The sequence below is a fragment of the Rutidosis leptorrhynchoides genome, chromosome 1 (assembly GCF_046630445.1).
Source record: "Rutidosis leptorrhynchoides isolate AG116_Rl617_1_P2 chromosome 1, CSIRO_AGI_Rlap_v1, whole genome shotgun sequence".
In the NCBI taxonomy this organism is placed as follows: Eukaryota; Viridiplantae; Streptophyta; class Magnoliopsida; order Asterales; family Asteraceae; genus Rutidosis; species Rutidosis leptorrhynchoides.
The window spans coordinates 118408342-118427683 of record NC_092333.1 but is presented as its reverse complement, the minus strand read 5'-3'; the positions used below and the strand labels follow the sequence as shown (position 1 = coordinate 118427683).

General features: G+C 34.3%; 2 protein-coding genes across 3 annotated transcripts; one reads left to right on the top strand and one right to left on the bottom strand.

Moving 5' to 3' along the window:
- Window positions 1–4446: 4446 nt before the first annotated feature.
- On the top strand, window positions 4447–11408 carry LOC139864521 (homeobox-leucine zipper protein ATHB-8). Of its 2 annotated transcripts, XM_071853108.1 has the most exons (19): window positions 4447–4503; window positions 4849–5067; window positions 5514–5673; window positions 5811–5911; window positions 6041–6131; window positions 7476–7571; window positions 7737–7850; window positions 7965–8048; window positions 8131–8286; window positions 8379–8453; window positions 8539–8645; window positions 8726–8918; window positions 9427–9612; window positions 9694–9777; window positions 9860–9994; window positions 10095–10411; window positions 10514–10619; window positions 10855–11010; window positions 11104–11408. In XM_071853108.1, the coding sequence occupies exons 2-19, from the start codon at window positions 4853–4855 to the stop codon at window positions 11248–11250; spliced, it is 2523 nt and encodes an 840-aa protein (XP_071709209.1). In that variant the 5' UTR covers window positions 4447–4503; window positions 4849–4852; the 3' UTR covers window positions 11251–11408. The 2 variants fall into 2 exon arrangements, with proteins under 2 accessions (XP_071709209.1, XP_071709206.1); XM_071853105.1 differs by lacking the exon at window positions 4447–4503 and having other exon boundaries at window positions 4620–5067.
- Window positions 11409–11622: 214 nt separating this feature from the next.
- Window positions 11623–14213, bottom strand: LOC139864517 (protein SAWADEE HOMEODOMAIN HOMOLOG 1-like). Its single transcript, XM_071853100.1, has 9 exons — window positions 14029–14213; window positions 13496–13578; window positions 13334–13379; window positions 13146–13248; window positions 12858–12921; window positions 12726–12777; window positions 12504–12644; window positions 12283–12402; window positions 11623–11986 (listed from the first exon to the last, which is right to left on the bottom strand). Exons 1-9 carry the CDS (start codon window positions 14098–14100, stop codon window positions 11942–11944), a joined length of 726 nt encoding a protein of 241 aa, XP_071709201.1. The 5' UTR covers window positions 14101–14213; the 3' UTR covers window positions 11623–11941.
- Between the last annotated feature and the right edge of the window lie 5129 nt (window positions 14214–19342).

Genomic DNA, 19342 nt, shown 5'->3' with positions numbered 1-19342 from the left:
ATTATTCCTGTCTCTGTCATCTCTTCTCCCTCCTTCTCTCTGATTGTTATTTCTTTATTCTCTTCGATACTTCTCTTGCCATGCAAACTTTTTGTTAGGATCATGCTTTCTAAAATGCTTCCCCTGCAACAAACGAGTCAGCTCCACTGCTTTAATCTTTGCCATTATTTCTCGGATCAAATATTTGCAATTATCATTGTTGTGTCCATAGAATTAATGGAATTCACACCAGATCTTGCTCTTTGGTCCTTCTCGCTGCTCCATTGGAGCTGGAGGATTGAAAGTTTTCGTGACTGGCTCAGTAAAAAGGATTTCTCTTAGTGGTTTTTCAATGTCATTATTAATGGATGCCCGTCATTTGGCCAGTGATTATAGTACTGATCATGTGCCTGATGTTCCCCTCGTTATCCTCTCTGAAGTTACCATTCCTTCTTTGATTTTCATTAAAATACCTCCCTTCGTTGGTTCTCGAACATCCTCCATACTGTAACTGACCCATTTCTCCTTACCTGAAATGTTTTTGACCAATCCCCAGTGCTTGGTGTAATGTCCTTGGTACATCATAACGAAGTGTCTGCCAAGTTTTCAAATCGTCGCTGATCTAGACAAAAGATAAACCCATATATCAACTGTGACTCAAAAATATTTGGTATTTTTTTGACAATCAAGCGTATAACCCGTCGTGAAATTACTCAGAAGTTCATCAGTGTGCTACTTTATTTCATGTGCATCCAGACATGTGAGTGTGCAACTTCTCAAGTTTTGGTACTGCATCACAAACTTGGCTTGCAAAAATAGAAAACTTGTAACGTTTCGCTCAGGAAGGGTTGTGAACATTCCCTAGCCTTTTTTTGTTTTTGTTTTTTTGCAAAACTATTGGAAACATATGGCATGCAACTTCCTCCCCCAATGTTGTAAGCGCATGTGTAACATCCCGCCTTACCACGACTACAACGCATTTTGGGGCTACAAGAACAGCGGATGCCGTCAGAACTCTGCAGTTAAGCGCTCGAGCGGGAGTAGTACTACGATGGGTGACCTCCTGGGAAGGCCTCGTGTGATCACCAATAAAAAGTCGTGCGCATGTAGGTAAAGCGGACAATATTGTAGTCGTGGTAATGCGGAATGTTATAGATGGTATCAGAGCACTAGCCTCTCGAGGTATGACGGGCACTCGGCTCATGCATCTCCTGAGGTATAGATCCTGGACATCAATTTGTTTCGGCCTGACGAGGACGTCAGGATTCTAAGTGGGGGAGTTTGTAATACCCCGTCCCACATTGATTTGTGTAAGAAAGTTTGAGTCACTTATAAGGTAACTTCCATCCTTACCAGACACAACGCGTTTTGGGGCTACAAGCACATCAGATCCTGTTAGAACTCTTGAGTTAAGCGTGCTCGAGCGGGAGTAGTACTAGGATGGGTGACCTTTTGGGAAGGCCTCGTGTGGTCGTCGTGCGCATGTGGGCAAAGCGGACAATATTGTAGTCGTGCTAAGGCGGGATGTTACAGCATGACTCCTTCAAATCGTATTAGAAAATCATATGGATTTGTTGTACCATCATAAATGCTAATAACTTATGGTATTATTAGATTCGCGGGAAGAGGATAATTCGTTATTCCCACAACGAAGCATTGCGTTAATTATATCATTGTTGGTGGTTATGTTGCCTGCTCTTCGTTCTTAACAGAACTTTCGTTCCAGTAATTCGACTACTTGTTGTTTGGTCATTGTTTGTTTTTTGACCACATGTTTTTGATTTTGCTTTGTCTCCTTAATGAAACTGTTCGTGGTCATCTTCGAGCACGTCAGTTGCATGGATGGATTGGTTGTTAATTATTTAAAACGTATTGCGGTTTCATTTATGATTTCTTTCGATATCTCTTTACTGACATTTATTTCTTCCTCTATTGGAACTTCTTTTAAAGTAATTTGACAAAGTGGTACTTCTTTGCTTACAAGTTCAATTTACTTTTGTGTAGGTGTATTTGTTGAAGGCACCTCATTTTGCTTTGTTGCTCTTCATTGACATTTTCTTCTTCCTCTATTGGAACTTCTTCCAGAGTAAAAGATGAGAGAAACTCCCGACATATCACCATTTGAAGACACGATCCCATATATCGGTTGCGTTTTTGCAAAAGATGAGAGAGTGCTCTACCGATTCCAAATCATCATCACAAAGCGGACACCGGACACTATGAAGGTCTATGCCCCGTTTGTCTAGTTCAAGCCTTACGGGCAACCTTTTCAATAACGCTCGCCAAACAAATTATTCTAGTTTTTTCGGTACTAGATTGTTTCGGAGAGTGTTATGAGTAAGATTGCTCGAAGTCAGTAGCTTTTCATCGATCTCTTTGGACAAATTTTTTACCTTGAATTCCGCATCAGAAGCAGCTGACCAAACCCATTTGTCCTTCGCGGTGTAATCTAGTTCAAACGAATCCAACAGCTTTTTAAGGTTTTTGAAATCACCTGAAGCTCGACCCGATGGTTCACGTCTCCAATTCCAAGCATAAGGAACATCAGCTATGCGATCATTAACCGAAACATTTACCTCATTCTCAAGCCTGTATAATCATGGGAATAACGTGCATAACTTCCCATCACCTATTCATTGTTCATGCCAAAAAGAAGTAGATTTCCCGTCTCCGATTCTTTTGACAGATGAGTTCTTGAACTGCACCTGAGTTTCTTCGATTAAAGTACCTGTAACAACAATATTGTGCCAAGTGCCTAAAGTCGAGGGGCGATTAGAATCACTCCCCGACAGTTGACCACCACACGGACCGTGGACACTAGGAATGACTTTGTTCCAAAGTGAATCGGTTTCGGTTTTGAACCTCCACCACCACTTCCCCAACGAAGCTAGATTTTTGCTTTTTAAGGACCCGATGTTTAATTCCCATAAGAATTGATGACATTTTCCCATTTGGCCCAAGAAATTTTATTTCCCGACCCCGACCCGCCCCAAAAGAAATTGCGTCTAACACTCTCAAGTTTTTTTAGTATACTAGGCGGAGCACGAAAGAGCGAGAAATAGTACAATGGCAGGCTCGTGAGTACCGATTTAATAAGAACTGATCTACCACCAAATGACATCGATCTTCTTTTCTAACCCGAAAGCCTACTATCAAATTTATCGATAACCGGTTTCCAATCGCATAATTTCTTCATTCTCGGTCCGGTTGGTAAACCTAAGTAAATAAAAGGGAAAGAACCCACTTTGCATCCCATGTGAGTAGCCAAATTTTGTAGATCAATGTTATCAATCCCGACTTCGTAAATACAACTTTTTTGAAAGTTAACTTTTAGACCCGAGACGAGTTCGAAACACTTAAGTAGATTCATTAAATTGCACGCATTTGATCTACTCCAATCCCCGAAGAATATTGTGTCTTCCGCATATTGTAAATGTGAGACGAGCACTTTATCATTCCCGACCTCAATTCCTTTGAAGAGACGTTTATCTATTGCTGCCTTTGTGAGTATATTCAAACCTTCCGCCGCGAGAATAAAGAGGAAAGGTGACAATGGATCACCTTGCCTTACGCCTCTTTCGAGTGAGAATTCCTTTGTGGGCGAGCCATTGACCAAGATAGAGATAGAGGCCGAATTTAAACACGTTCGTTTTATGTGCTTGTTGCTTTTAAGCTAATAATGTTGAGTGAGATGTATTATATGTATTATAATAAAGCTTAAAAGCATCATCTTAATATGAACTTGACATTTACTATGAGGTTGTGCATTGAGATGAAATATTTGTTAACTCAATTGGGATTACCGACTTTACTAGATTGAACCGAAAAACATCATTCTTGTCGTTATGTCTAGTAGTTATTAAAGTTACATTGTAGCAACTAATACGATAAGTGCTTCTTGTAGCATATAATATATTGTATCCATAATACAGTATGTTACCCTTTCAGAAAATATATGAGTTTTAATAGATAACCCCGTACACCTAAATATTGGTTTTTTTGTAACATTATATTAGGCTCAACTTGTCCATTTCATTTAAAAAACACCAAAACCTGCACATCTAACTGAAAAATAGTGGTAGGTGACTTTTGCGGAATGTGATATAAGGTCATCCTATATAGGACAGAAAGGTAACATAACAGTAGTCTCAATTTTCACTACAACTAAACTGTGTTGATGTTTGATACAAAGTGAGGATAAAATGGAATGATGATACCAAATTGGTCTCCTGTTGTCTCCCATTTGGGGTTTATCTTTTAAAACCATTTTCACATATATCTCTTTCTCTCACTCTTTCCACTATATTTTCTTACTTGGGAGTTATTTAAGCATATACCAAAAATACTCTGATCCATTTTATGCAAATATTCATCTTGGGTGACACTTGAAATTCACAATCAGTGATCCAAGAATGGAAAATATGCATTTCGTGCTTGGCGCTACGTGGTTGTGAGGGAAATTTATTTGCCTAAAAAAAGAAGACAAAAACAAGGGTAAACGACAACGTTGCACTTCAAAACAAGGTGCGTTTGTCACTTTCCTAAATTATGTACGTATATAAAATAAAATGAATTATTAGTTTAAATAGTGCACACATGTTTTTCCCTTTTACTTCTCATGTTTTGTGTGTGTAAATCAACATATATATTCACAATATTTTTTTTTTCTTCAAACATTTATGAAATCCTATCTGGGTTTTGTAAATAAACTGTTTTTCCATCAGGGTTCATCAAAAGCTTGAATCTTTTTTACTAAATTCAGATTCTTGATAATAATTAGGTATTAGGGTTTTCAGGTTCTCTACTTTATTTGAAAAAGTGAGTAAAGATTGTGAATTTATGAGATATTATTTGTGGGTTTTGAATTAGAGTGATGATGGCGGTGAGTTCATCATGCAAAGGGGATCCAATGGGGTTAGATAATGGGAAATATGTTAGGTACACACCAGAACAAGTTGAAGCTTTAGAAAGATTGTATCATGATTGCCCAAAACCAAGTTCACTTCGCCGGCAACAACTCATCAGGGAGTGCCCAATTTTGTCAAACATTGAGCCTAAACAGATCAAAGTTTGGTTTCAGAATAGAAGGTACAATTTCAGATTTTGAACTATAAATTTTTGATCTTGAAAACACCCCTTTCTTTTAAATTTCATAAAGAATAGTGGGTGTTAAATCCATTTCATTTCTATAAAGAAAATTAGTTGAAAGTTTAAGTTCTTGATCTTGAAAATTTTCATTTAAGTGCAGAATAAATTAATTCACATTATCGACCTAAAGAATTGGGTGATATTATTTTCAAGTTTTTGTGACTTTTTTAGTCAAAAGTTCAGTTCTTGATCTTAATTGTATTAAAAAGCATTCATATTTTAGACAAGCAGGAATGGGGTGGTAATCTTGATCAAACTTTTGTGACTTTTTTAAGTTAAAAGTTAAAGTTCTTGATCTTGAAACACCACTTTAACCTTAAATGCAGTGAAACCAACCCATGTTTTTCTGGCTTTATTAGTTAAAACTTTGTTTTTTGTTATTAAAGATGCAGAGAAAAGCAAAGGAAAGAGGCATCAAGGCTGCAAGCTGTAAACAGAAAGTTATCAGCAATGAATAAGTTGTTAATGGAGGAGAATGATAGGTTGCAGAAGCAAGTTTCTAACTTGGTGTATGAAAACGGTTATTTTCGTCAGCAGACTCAAAACGTAATGAATCTAGTGTTTTTTGACATTGATTTTTGTCTTAGTTTCCAAAAAAATTGGATCTTTTTGTGTCAAATTGTCATATAGGTTATACATATTACCATATCACTTATTTTGATATATTATCATATGTTACGCAGACGGCGCTCGTCACCATGGACACAAGTTGTGAATCGGTAGTGACGAGCGGTCAACACCACTTGAGTCCTCAACATCCACCAAGGGATGCTAGTCCTGCAGGGTAATTTTGTAAATTCACTTTATTTACCCAATTACTAAAAAGAATTATTATTATATGTTAAGGATTGGGCACTAAGTATAAAATTTGATATTAAATATGGAAATTGTGCGTTTTTTGTATGTTTTTTAGGCTTTTGTCCATTGCAGAAGAGACTTTAACAGAGTTTTTATCAAAGGCGACTGGGACTGCTGTGGAGTGGGTCCAAATGCCTGGGATGAAGGTTCTTTGCACTTACTTTAACTAGTGATTTTAAATATTATATTAGTGTTTAATCATTCCATTAACTATTAGTTAATTATATCTTTTTAATTTATTTAGAATATTAGAATTAGAATTCTTTTTGAAGAAACCTGCTAACCTTCTATTATACATTAGAATCTCATCATTTGAGTCACTATCCTCCACATTCTTCCTTTTTAAAGATTATTTATTTATTCTTTTTTTTTCTTTTTTTTTGTCTTTCCTTTTCATTTTATATTGTTTATCTGATAATCTTTTCGATTTTAAATGCAAGAATGTATCGTTGGCAATAATTCATTGTTTTCACTTCAAATTATTTTTTTTAAGTTTTGGTGACGGTTAGTTTGGCAATTATGACTTGATACACATGTTTATTCCTTTTTAGAACCATATCAGATCCACATAATATAACTAGATGACTTGTGAAACCATACTTGAGGGGGTGAAACTTATTCTGCTTCTTACCGCGAAAACCCTATTATATCACGAGGCAATAGACAAATTTTGTTATATAATTTTATATCATTTTGTTTCATCTATACTTATTTCTTTGTTATCCGTGATCTTGAAAATAAGAGACTTCGCATTGTCTATATCAAACTTTCTACTATTGAGATGCACACTTGATACGTATCTTCTGAGAATTTTGACTGCAATAATCGTATACGCGCATTACGTATTCAGTTAAATGGGCATATATGTATCACTTTTAAGTGCATTTAAAAGTTTTTAAATTAGTGTTGCATGTGAAGTTTGCACCACTCTTCGACATAATAATTTCGTTATCATATTTCTTGGCCGAGTATCTTTTTTCACATCAGGTTTCTTGAATTATTTAGTTAAGGACAAGGATTTAAAGAGTTTATTTAAACTACCAAACATAATATTTCATATTAAATATCATTGTTGATTTCGATTACAACGACAACAATACCCGATCCCGCACATGCGAGGTATGGGGGTGGTGAGATGTAGACAATCCTTCCTCTACCCTAGACTAGAAGAGAAATCGTCTCTCTAACCACGAGGTGAGAAAAATTCTCCACCTGCCGGAAGAGAAAGTCATCCCCTCTCTACTCCAGGGTAGAGAGATTGCTTCCGTGAGGACCTCCGGCAAAAAAAAAAAAAAAAAAAAAAAATTAGTAAGAAGGGACGCCATGAAAATGGTGGAGTTTGAAAGCTGCCTGAAAAATTTAGGCTCTAAGCGGCAGTCAAGTCGCCAGTAAATCGACGCTTGTTGTTGCCTTAATTAATAGAGCCAAATGTTGATTGCGATTAATATCTGATTATTTGACCTAATATATCTGTGTAACCAATTTTGCAGCCTGGTCCGGATTCCAATGGAATCATTGCTATTTCTCATGGTTGCACCGGTATTGCATCACGTGCATGTGGTCTTGTTGGCCTTGAACCTACAAGAGTAAGTTCTTACCCTCCTAAAATTGCTAGGAACCTTAAAAACATGCAGGTTTTTAATGCAAGTATTCGACGAAATATCTATATCTATACTTTTTTATTGTTGACATTAAACATACCATCATCCCAAATCGGAATGGTTCAATCCTGATTATAAAGATCTGATCAGGTTGCTGAAATCCTCAAAGATCGGCCGTCATGGTTTCGCGATTGCCGGGCTGTTGATGTTCTTAATGTGCTCACAACCGGGACTAATGGAACCATCGAGCTGCTTTATATGCAGGTTAGCACATACAATGGGTACTATTTGTAAAAGTTTTGTCGTACTAATAGAATCCTCACTCTATATACGATAACTTTGGTTGATTTATTCTTATGTATGTTCATGTTTTAATAGTTGTATGCACCAACTACCTTAGCACCAGCACGTGACTTCTGGTTACTGCGTTATACATCTGCTTTGGAGGATGGTAGCCTAGTGGTACAATAACAAATTCATATATTTCATATATTTATTAGCTTTTTTTAAGAAAATGCAATGACTTTATTTTGTTAATCTCAAGGTTTGTGAAAGATCTTTGAACAACACTCAAAACGGTCCTACGATGCCGCCAGTGCCTCATTTTGTGAGAGCCAAAATTCTACCAAGTGGGTACCTCATACGACCTTGCGATGGTGGTGGCTCGATTATTCACATAGTTGACCATGTTGACTTAGAGGTAATCAAGTCTAAATTTTTTCAGATCTAATAAACGTGCTTGTTTTTTTGTATTGTATTAGCTTCTAACTTTTATTCTCCATTTTTATGTAGTCGGGAAGCGTCCCGGAAGTTTTACGCCCTTTATATGAGTCATCGACATTACTTGCTCAAAGAACGACACTCGCAGTATGACTTATGACTTTATGACTCGCTTAAATTTTTCTTTTAAGAATTACTCTTTTCTAACTACGGTTTATTTTTCGTGATTTAGGCTTTTCGCCAGCTGAGACAGATTTCACAAGAAATTTCTCAACCGATGGTTACTAGTTGGGGAAGACGACCGGCTGCTCTTCGTGCCCTAGGCCAAAGAATGAGCAGGTTTTTTACCTTTACCTTTTGTGAAATTTTTATAAAGTGTCCGTCCGATGAAACGATAACGATTACCATTTATCTGGCAGAGGTTTTAATGAAGCTATTAATGGTTTCACGGATGAGGGTTGGTCGTTAATAGAAAGCGACGGAGTTGATGATGTCAGCGTTCTCGTTAATTCGTCTCCCGAGAAGGTAATGGGTGCGACTCCTATGTGTGCCGACGGATTTCCGTCAATTAACAATGCCGTGCTGTGCGCTAAAGCTTCGATGCTTTTACAAGTAAGTTTTCAGGTCAAAGATACCTAATTCTAAACAAATACTCATAATACGTTCAGTGTTTCAGAACTCAAATTACTCGTCGAGTACTCGAGGAGTACTCGGTTTTTGCAACCGGGGAGTATTCGGTCAAATTTGGTCACACTCGGCCAATACACAGGATTACTCGGAAAATCGGTCAAAACTCGACATTGCTAGGAAAATCGGTCAAATTTGGTCATGACTCGGTCAAAAATCGGTAAAAATAGGTCAAAGTCAAACTTGGTCAACATCCGAGTACTTTCCAAGTACTCCCAAAGAAGTCCTGACCGAGTACTCCCTGTGTTGTGCGAGTTGCGAGTTGCGAGTTTTGCAACCTTGAATATGTTACAAGTTTTTTCTAATTTTTTGGATTATCCTACGTCACTATTGAATTCCACAATTAAATCTACATATGTAAATATTTTCTACTTTAAGTGTCAATTTTGATATAACATGTGATAGGTTTGACCATAAGTCAACTTTTTTGCAGAACGTGCCTCCTGCAATACTAACAAGATTCTTGCGAGAACACCGATCGGAATGGGCGGATAGCAGTATCGATGGTTACTCGGCTGCTACAGTTAAAGGTGGCCCTTGTGGTTTACCGTTACCTAGAAGCGGGACCTTCGGGGGGCAGGTTATTCTTCCATTGGCTCATACCATCGAGCATGAAGAGGCACGTTTATCTACTTTAATAGATTATAAATTTTTGTGATTTTTATGTTGATTGTCAAATTAATTTGCTTTTCTGTAGCAGTTTATGGAGGTAATTAAGCTTGAAAATATGTCTCATTATCGGCCTGAGGACATGCTCATGCCTGGTGATATCTTCTTTTTGCAAGTACGTGTTTCGCACTCGGTTTTAGTTAAAGTTCTGTTGCAGTTTAACAAAATCATGAATTTTGTGATTTGTTTGTTTACAGCTTTGCAGTGGAGTTGATGAAAATGCGATTGGCACATCAGCTGAACTTATATTTGCCCCGATCGACGCCTCGTTCACTGATGATGCACCTCTTCTTCCTTCCGGTTTTCGCATAATCCCAATTAATAATGGATCGGTAAAATCGAACCCTTTACTAGATTGTAAAGTTTCAATCTTTTCTAATTTTTTTTTATTAAATTTAGACGGCGTTCTGATTTTCATCATCATTTACACAGAATTCTCAGAATCCTACACGTGACCTTGCGTCTACGCTCGAGGTGGGCCCACCTGGCAAACGAACGCCTGCAGATTACCTCGGTCAATCTGGACCCACAAAGTCTGTTATGACTATAGCATTTCAGTTTGCTTTCGAGATTCATCTTCAAGAAAACATAGCAGCCATGGCTAGACAATATGTGCGCAGCGTCGTATCATCGGTTCAAAGGGTTGCATTAGCGCTATCTCCGTCACCGTTTGGCCCACGAAGTTTACAAGCGCCATCTGGCACCCCTGAAGCTCATCTGCTATCTCGTTGGATATGTCAAAGCTTCCGGTAATTAACTCCTTTAATCACTTGTACTATGTGCAACTTAACTTGTACCTTTCGATAATGAAAATGTGATGAAGATTGTCGTTTCATTACTTTTATGTTTAGATGCTTTCTTGGTGAAGAACTATTCAAAACTGTCGATGAACGAAGTGATTCAATGCTTAAAACACTTTGGCATCATTCAGATGCCATCATGTGTTGCTCTTTAAAGGTAATGTTTTTCTTCAATTCTATTTACACATTTTTATAAAGCGTAAATATTTTGTATTTTTAGCAATAATAAATATGTCGTGTTTACCAAAGGGCCATTGACTTGCCGGTATCGAGTCCAGGAGGTAGACATATGTACATATTCGTGAAAAAAAAATCGTGTAGGGTGTGTAAATTTGCTTTTCAAATAATAAAATTAAAAATAAATAAATGAATGAATATGTCGCGTTTTGCAGGCGTTGCCCGATTTCACGTTTGCGAATCAAGCAGGGTTAGATATGCTCGAGACGACTTTAGTTTCACTTCAAGATATTACTCTCGACAAGATCTTTGATGGAGGCGGTGGAAGGACGAATAATGTTTGCGCTGAGCTCCCGCACATTCTACAACAGGTTGATCTTAGTTTAGTAATGACTTGTTTAACTCAATCACAAGTCGTTTAGATTCTTAACGTTAATCATCCTTTTTTGGTGGTTTTGTTTTAGGGTTTTGCATGTCTCCCAGGAGGGCTTTGCTTGACGAGCATGGGGAGACCTGTATCGTATGAACGAGCAGTAGCTTGGAAGGTTTTGAACGATGAAGAAAACCCTCATTGCATAGCGTTCGTATTTATTAATTGGTCTTTCGTTTAATTCTTCCAAGACAAAAGCAATGGTTATGTCATGATTAGAAAAAATAGGTTTAGAAAGCCAAATATATATGTTTGCTACATGAAATATGGCTTTCTTTTGTTATCCTACAATACTCTTGTGTTAATTTCTTTAAGTTTATAAGATCTTTGTGTTTGTTACTCCAATTTTAAAGATTATTGAATGTAGTATAAAGGTTTAGACTCCAGAGAATAACATATTATGTTTACAATCTAAGTGAAAAAGCTATATAAACATATACAACAACAAAACCCAATAACCCATATGTATAAACATATAGATGAACAAAATATTATATCAATAAACACTAATCATAGTGTTAAAATAAAATAATAATAAAAAAAAATGCATCAAACACTGCAGCAGGACAACATAGTACATAAAGCATCAAGACAAGCAAAAAACAATTGAACAAAAAATTATATGTTAATATATACGTATAAAAGTTTAACCTCAGTTAATTCTGATCCATATTAGTATCGAGCGACACAAGATTTAACTTGGGAAAAAAGGTATCGAGCGACACAAGATTTAACTCGGGAAAAAGGGCTAGAGAACTCGAGGAGCAATACAATCGCCAGCAACATATCTATAAATATATATCGCGCTGCTGGAACATTGATTAGCAACTGAAATATAAAACCATCTGATACACGTGGACAAAATAATCCTTTTAGTACTCTGGTCGTCGGCAGAGTCTGTTCAACCGAACGCTTTCCTGATTACAGAAAGAAAAAAAGTTACTATATCATATTAGTACATGTTGACTTTTGAGGTCAAAATCATCGTGTGTAAGTTTCAGAATTGAATGGAATAAGCTACAGATTTATAACAAAACGTGTTTCTATTTGTGTAGTTAAAATAACACAAAATGATTATTGTAATAAAAAAAAATTCCTTAGATTTTTAAGGTATTCATGTTGATTTTATAGCTAGTCATTGGCATGTTTGACCTCAAACGTCAAAGTCAAACTCTGTTCTACTTTATGTTAGATTGTTAGACTGTGTTCTTACCTCAGCGTTATTATGCTCATAGCGAATCAAGAAAATGCACCTGCAGCCCCTTATATCATGCAGCTTTCGTTGAATATCTATAACTTGAACATCATAATATCTTGCGTGATCCGTTTTCTCCTGATAAATTATAATATCAAATAATTTATAATGCTACTCAGAACAGTCTAAAAAATTGAGCATAAAAAGTAAAAAAAAAAATAAACTACAAAGTTACCGACTTGGAAGCAAAGTAGAGTATCTCCAGCCATAACTTTATTGCATTCCGAGTTTTCGAGAGGGATTGATCGTTCTCGCACATTTTTAACGTGGACCCATTCGTCTTCTTCGGTCCCAAAACCAATAAATCTTACAAGAACTTCCTGAAATTAAATGCTTTCCACTAATGAACAGAATAAAACATTAAAAATAAAAGATAATTGATAAAAATGATGCAAACTTACAGGTGCACCTGAACTATGATATCTATGTGTAAGAAAAGTCTCGACGTCGTACCTGCATAACACAAAAAATCAAAAAGAAATCAATATTATTGAGTTTTGTTAATTCTTTATATTGCTACATTTAACCTTTACCATGCATCGTCATTTGATGACTTTGCCTCGAATTCCAACTTCGACAAATCTATAGCCTTTTCTCCTGCATAGCACATTGCATGTTATAGAATATACAGTTCACGAATTCAAGTAACATATATATATATACAAACATATGAGAAAATGCTGACATGGCGTTGATGATCTTTGATGAAAATTTAGTGATAGTTGAAAGTGGTCTAATGACTAATGACAAGTCAATAATTTGCGTACATTTTACATGCATATAATTAATAATTTTACATCTTTAAAGAACAACAAAATCACCTTTAGATGTATCAGAAGACTCATTCAGGTTCTTCACTGCACAAATTTCTTGATCATCTTTTGACACGTGACTTTGCTGCCTATAGAGTAACCAACTTTGGACCTAACACCAACAAGCATAAGATTAAAATGTAAACAACTTCATTTTTCTCAATATTGTTAGCAATTATTACAAAAAAAACACTCACCTCGGTCCACTTTACAGCAGGTTTTCCAGCACGGCCTGCAGAACGACTGTTGAAAACCAAAAAAAAACTTCAATAAAGTGTGATATTATTGTAGAAACATTTCTTTTTTTGTTAACTTCGTCATTTAAAAACTTGTGAAAGCGAAAAAATCATAAAACTTACTTAAATCCTCTTGCCAAATTCTTAAATATCTCCTCACTTAAATCTACCCTTGATTCCTTTAACACTCTCTCCATTTTTTCTATCTGTCAAGTTCTATAAACATCAGTTTACGTGACATACGCATAGATGATGGATTATGTGGATACTTTTAATCAACCTACCCAATAAAAAAAAAAACAAATTATGCATATTTTTAACATAAGCAAATAAAGTTTAATACTTGCACTCATAGCATAAACAACGCAATAACTGAACATAGCACATTATATATTACATTTAAACTTCATATCATGTTTAAAAAAATAAAATAAAAAAACCCAAACGAAAAAAGAATATACCCAGCTGAATAACCCTAAAATTAGTAAAAAAAAAAAAAAAAACAGGCCACTGTATACAACTCAAACACATGAAATACAGAGTCAACAAACCCTTTTAATTAACTATTAAAAAAATGCATTCACGGATGAAAAAAATGCTTAATATAAGATTTATTCAAAACTTATAAGAGTTGGTGAATTATGGTAGTGACTGACCTCAGAAGTTGTAAACCCAGAAAAAAGAGGTTTATTTTCTCCAGTTCTAGCACGAAGACGATGACGATCCATATTTATGAAATGGGTTTTCTGATTTGATAATTAAAAAAAACCCGAAGTTTCAAGCTTTTTGTTTGTTATAATTTGATCGATTAGCGGGATTTGGGGGAAAACCCCAATTTAACTTATTTTTCACTACTAGGGCTTTTAACCGGTTTGGCGCGACTTCCCCTTTTCGTGTTTTCGTGGTTATGATGCTACTGTATAAAAATAAACAATAAATATTAATATCTTCTTCTCTATATATTAAAGCAGAGTGCATATTATATAAGATCAAAAAAACATTCCTTATCAAATTCAATCCTAACCATACAATAAGAATATATCAAATAAATCTAATGGTTTACATTTATCTTAATTTAGAATTCTCTCTTTCCTACTAAGAGTATAAAAGAATTTTACTATTATGCCCTTAAAAATCAATCTATCTCTTACACGTACGTTCCCAAAAAAAACTGAACATAATCAATTTCTTAACCTAACTTATGCTTCCTCAACCGCTACCGCAATAAATAGTTTTAGCCCCGTTCGTTCCAATTCGTCATCCCCCAAATCTCAGTTCATCTCAAACTATTTCAATCCAATAATTTTCTTTCATTAAGGATTTGTGTTATATAATTTGTCATCTCTGTTAATACAATCCAATAAGTAGGTCTTCCGTTCATTCAGGTAATGTTTTATATGTACTTGTTTTATTAATTTAGTTACCAAATCATTGGATGATGATGAAACTTTTCTATCGATTATTACAGATTTATATGTTTGTTGCACACTAAAATAAGTTTTTTCTTTCACTATTAGTAATCAAATGCTACGAATGCTATTGTGTTTGATGATGTTCTATTGTGATTTTAGCACAAAGAGCAATAAGGATGCAGTCATGGTTGATAATTCGATTTATATAGGTTAATTTATCTTCAACTATTTATGTATTTATGTATTTCTTTTTGTGAAATTGTACTAAAATGAGATTCTTTTAGTGTATATGTTTTTTCTTCAGGTGATCATGTTTCATAGAAGAGAATGGTTAAAAACCAATTTGCTGTTATGTTTAGTGAATTTCATTTTAAGAGGCATACTATTGCTACTCAGTTAACATAACTTGGTGAATGTTTTTGCTTTTTTGAGCACATGGTTATTTAGATTTATTTAACTGTCATATGTGTACATTTTATATGTCGTAATTGGATATGAAACTATTTATGTCTTTCCATTAGTTCACTAATTCCTATGTTTGTACATCTGACAGGGCTCCTCATAGTGAAAGAGATAATGATAATGATACTAAAAGGTTGATGTTTAAAAGTCTCTAAGGTTTGTTGTGCACTAACATAGTTAGGAAACTGATTTGTCTTTAACTATTAGTACTGATCAAATTTTGTTGCGCTTGATGACGTTCTATCGTGATTTAACAGAAAGATGGCAATAAGGATACAAACATGGCCGACAATTCGAATGATATAGGTTAACCTATCTTCAACTATTTATGTAAGAGTAACCAACTTCAGTATCCATGTTATGGTCATGTATCTCGAGCAACCATTGTTGATATTTCATCTATTTATTTTTTTATAGGATTGTGAACAAGCGTTAATTGTTAGATTTGCTGATCCTAAGAGACCCGAACTACAATATGCCTAGGTTTATCATATGACACTAATATGTAAGTATGAAATCGAGATGGACATCGAAAATCAATGTAAAGTTATCAGATGGTACACATACATACATTAACGCACCCCAATTTATATTATGATTTATTTTAACAAGAATGCCATCTAAACACTGTATTTTATTCCTCTGACAGGAGGAATCGAGACTTTATATGTTACTGAATTAAATGACAACTTTCACTTCGCAAAGACTCAGCTTTGTCGCACTCTATGTATAAACTGTCAAGCGTAAATGCTTTTTATTATCTTTAACTAATGTATGTTGACAAGTAGTTAGCCGGTTATTTAAGATCAATAAGATTTTAAGTGTTTATTTTATATCATTTTCATTATACAGGTTTGGATTGAATGGTCCTGAAAGTCTTGGAGAATGTAGCTTACGCAAGGGCATACAACCCAGCTCATCAGTCATGGTTGTTGCTTGAAGCAACTTTAATGATGGTGGAAACCAGGTACTCTTCATTCATTGATCTGAATGATACTCCGTATTTATCTACTTGCATGCACTAATTCTTTTATTATCATTTGACTTGCCAAGGGTGTTTTGATTTTCATTTCATATGTTATTTGAATTTAAATTGAAACTCTGGAATAATGTTATGAACATACGTAATAGAATGATTTGATGAAGTTGGATATTGAATAAGCTTGCGCTGCTTAGATTGTAACAAACATGATTTGACGAGTCTTGACCAACGTTGACTTTTAGTAAAATATATATATATATATATATATATATATATATATATATATATATATATATATATATATATATATATATATATATATATATATATATATATATATATATAGAGAGAGAGAGAGAGAGAGATATTTAATCAATAGGGAAGCACTTTTTTGGGGGAAGTGGGGGAAGTAATTTTTTTTCGTTTTTTGAAAAAACTTTGTTCACGAACATTATAGATTAGATGAAAATATGAACATTTAAAAAGACACTTTGTGATGAATATCATTATTTTGGCGGGAAAACGCTCGAAGAAAAAAAATAAAAATATTCAATGCATTGAATGTTTTGCTGCTGAGTTTTTTTTAAGGGGTTAGAAAGTAGGGTTTAGAAATTAGGGTTTAGAAATTAGGGGTTTATAAATTAGGGTTTATCTATTAGGGTTTTGGGTTTAGAAATTAGGGTTTAGGGTTTAGAAATTAGGATTTAGATTGAATATTTTAACACGAACGGTTTAGAGTTTAGGGTTTAGGGTTTAGGATTTTGGGTAGAGGGTTTACAGAGTAAACCCTAAACCCTAAACTCTAAATCAGGCTAAATTCGAAAAAAACACTTCACACAAGATGAAAACAAAACGATGCAAATAAAATCAGCAGCAAAACATTCAATGCATTGAATATTTTTATTTTTTTTCTTCGAGCGTTTTCCCGCCAAAATAATGACATTCATCACAAAGTGTTTTTTTTAAATATTCATATTTTCATTTAATCTATAATATTCGTGAACAAGTTTTTTTCAAAAAACGAAAAAAAAAAAAATTTGCTTCCCCCCAAAAAAGTGCGTCCCTCTTGATTATGACTATATATATATATATATATATATATATATATACATATATATATATATATATATATATATATATATATATATATGTATATATATATATATATATATATATATATATAAACAAAAAACATAAATATTTCAAACATAGATATAGGCCACAAATTCTAACTAAAAAATATTAAAATTTTGCCTAACTTTGACTTTGACCGACGTTTACCGACTCAGACCCGACTCAGTCCGACTTTGACCTGACTTTTTAGCGTTGACTGACTTTGTATTCGTTTTTTTATCGAAACGAGTCGGACAAGTCCCAAAACCATCGCGTCGACCGCCGAGTAGGCCGACTTTAACAACACTGTTTTCAAATATGATAAGTTTTATATGAAAAGGGTTTCTTTTGACTAAACATACAAGAGTTAGTTTCTTTTTCCTTTTTTTTGAAAGGCAAGGGCTCAAAGTATAGTTTATATGGACATTGAACTTGGGTCTTCATTAGAGATTCTCAAGTCCCCACCGTGCCTATTTCTTGGGGTTTTTACTTTAAACTAGATTAAGTTTGAAAATGTTAAATCTTGGCTGACTAATTACTAACCGAATCAGTTTTAGTGCAGATAGTTTCTTTAGACTAAATGTTATATTGTTTTAGGTTGAAGGCCCACATTGGAGATGTTCAAACCTCCAATGTGGGGATCTGCTCTTCATATAATCTATGTACATAAGTTCTGTAACATAACAAAATTATGTACCAAAATCATATATCCAATGCACGCTGAAGTAGAAGCATATTTGATGTTTGTGACTAAGTTGTCTATTACGGAGTATTAATTAAGTAAATCTCAGGCGTAGATGTAAAAAATGTTATGTTGCATCACGCCCGTCTTCTCATTGCATATACAGTACGATATTTATCCTTTTACATGCATGTTAATATGTGTTAGTTGAAACCTGCATTGTGAAGTGATAGTCAAATGCGGTTATTATATCAAACAATTATATTATTGATGTCATAATTTTCCTTTCATAATTTCGCGAATTCGCGGGTATTAAACTAGTTAATATTAATATTATGATTTGTAATCCCTTCGATACAACAATTTCCTTGAAATCTAATGGATCAATCAGATTGCGACATGTGGCCGCGACAATCACATGTAATTAAAAAAAAAAAATTCTTTTTTTTGAAAATTTTATTTTTTTTAACTTTTTTTTGAAATTTTTTATTTTTAAATTTAACATGTCAAATCCAATCACATGTGATTGGTATGCAAAATCACATGTAGTTTACTGAATGTCAAATCCAATCACATGTGATTAAAAAAACAAATTTCGAAAAAAAAAATTGAATTTTTTTTTTAATTTTTTTTTTCAATAACATGTGATTGTCTCGCCACATGTTGCACTTTGATTGATCTCTTGGATCTCAACTTAAAAATTGAATTCATTTCAATATTTTTGTTAATATTATATCTTTTACGTATTTTTTCTTTTGACAAAAATAACGAATATAATATAGGCGTTCATAAGAACAGAAAAATAAAAATTGTTTATTAGTGTTTGTTATAGTAATTATCTCTATCTTTTAAGATCACCGGCGAATTTCTACTGTCACATTTCAGGGATTAGATGCTAGTATAAACAAACGATTTTGATTGATCAAACAGACTATACTCAATTTAATCTATTAAATATAATTAAATTTTCTTTTAACAATTTTTATTGTTACAAACCAGAATGACAATTGCATTTTACCACTGTGTCACAACCCAACAAGTTTGTGGCCTAACCCACTAAGATTATGACCCAATTAAGAGTTTTAACCCAAGAACCTCATGGAAGGCCCAAGAACATCATGGAAGCTCCCTAGAACTTTCTCATGAGTTCTTCCATGGAATGGTATGGAATGTTCATGGAAATATCTATCTCCATGTATATACTTGAAGTTTCTAGTACTTAGATCCTAACCATTGATTTAGATTAATCTTAGCCATCCATTTTGTGTTAGGAGTAGTATAAATAGGGGTGGTCTCATTTGGCACACCACACCTCAAAT